This window comes from Limulus polyphemus, unplaced genomic scaffold (genome assembly GCF_000517525.1).
Source record: "Limulus polyphemus unplaced genomic scaffold, Limulus_polyphemus-2.1.2 Scaffold6540, whole genome shotgun sequence".
Taxonomy (NCBI): Eukaryota; Metazoa; Arthropoda; class Merostomata; order Xiphosura; family Limulidae; genus Limulus; species Limulus polyphemus.
The window spans coordinates 13,378-14,885 of record NW_013672150.1 but is presented as its reverse complement, the minus strand read 5'-3'; the positions used below and the strand labels follow the sequence as shown (position 1 = coordinate 14,885).

Sequence of the window (1,508 nt, the reverse complement as noted above, 5' to 3'; positions counted from 1 at the left end):
TTAGTAGTTGTGGTCTGTATATCTTGTTGTATCAGAGTTTAGTAGTTGTGGTCTGTGTATCTTGTTGTATCATAGTTTAGTAGTTGTGGTCTGTATATCTTGTTGTATCAGAGTTTAGTAGTTGTGGTCTGTGTATCTTGTTGTATCAGAGTTTAGTTGTGGACTTTTCTGTTACAACTTGCCAGTTGTAGTTTTTACCTTCTGTTTACATTTTTGAAAAGGTCAATTATTTTAATTGTAATGTCTTGTGATATCATATTTAACACTGTGTAAAATAAATCTATACAACTGAATATGTTTTAGGTGAAATGTTTTTTCTTTGATTTCTTAACATTTTCAAAACATGAAAAGCTTCTACTTCCTGCTTAAAATGTTTTTCTTTATAGAATTGAATTATTTAAAAATACTGTTTTGATTTTAGGTCAGAATACATTAATATTAAGAATTTTTTCTTATATTAAATGTTTGTTTTCTGTTCTAGATATGTGAAGAACTGATGACGCGTTGTCTGGCTCCAGACTGCCAGATGGGAGGACTGGGTTGTGACAACATGACTGTTGTTCTAATATCATTTTTGCAGTTTAATAGTTATGAAAAGCTTGCATTAAAATGCCAGAGACAAATTCCCATGTCCAACTTGATGGATAAAGAATCTGGGTGTGCAAGGTCAGAATCCTCCACTCTTGTGGTCAATGACGATGAAGACGTCTCTGAAGACGAGCAACAACCAAATGAGAATTTTGTTGATGCTTCAGATGTTGAATCTGTAATTAACAAAGAACCTAATATAACATCCAATGAGCCTGTTTCAAGTGCCACACGAGAAGCACGCATCCCCGACATGGAAGTTCACGAGAGTGGTCGTATGGCTGTGGTGTGACACTCGGTGTATCGTTACATTAAATACAAGTTGCACGGCAACAAAGATGACCTTGTGCTTTTTACATAGCCACATAACTGGATTGGAGATTTTGAAAATATTGTTATGTGTAAAAATAAAAAAAAGGGTTTCTAAATACTGGTATTTCGTTGATCTCAATGAAAATTATGCCATTCAACTGATAGTTTTGGCTGGTGAGTTACAGGCGTACGCCCTCAGGAGAGCTGCCATTTCTATTTTTGTACAGTACTACATCTGGCCACCTGTAGTGTAAATTGTACTGTTCATCAGTTGTGATTATCTTTTACATTTTTGTTTTGATCTTACTGATGTTACAAATAATTATTTCAGTGCCATTACAAATAATTTAGAAGTCAATATAGTATATGTTGATGATGATGATGCTTAAATTAGTTATTCAAATAAAAATTTAAAACCATGTTTTAGTTCTTCATAGTATTTTATTTTGATGTTGAGATTGGGATTTATTAGTTGTTGTTATTAGACTATTTTTTTTAAAGAAATTATTAGGTTGATAATTTATTGACATCTTCAAAGTGGCAGAGAATATATTGAATAATTTATATAGATGCGTAGAGAAAATACATAGTTGTCAAAATTATGTTTT

At 32.2% G+C, this 1,508-nt stretch overlaps 1 protein-coding gene across 9 annotated transcripts in view; it reads left to right on the top strand.

Annotated features, from left to right (window-relative positions):
• The window catches only part of LOC106473833 (probable protein phosphatase 2C T23F11.1), a 19,090-nt gene extending 18,178 nt beyond the window's left edge, over nucleotides 1-912 (top strand). For all 9 annotated transcript variants that reach the window (XM_013934509.2, XM_022402213.1, XM_013934508.2 and 6 more), the window contains one exon: nucleotides 482-912. In XM_013934509.2, coding sequence (XP_013789963.1) covers nucleotides 482-880 — 399 coding nt within the window. In that variant the 3' untranslated portion in view covers nucleotides 881-912. The remainder of the gene's footprint in view (nucleotides 1-481) is intronic.
• The last annotated feature ends 596 nt before the right edge of the window (nucleotides 913-1,508 follow it).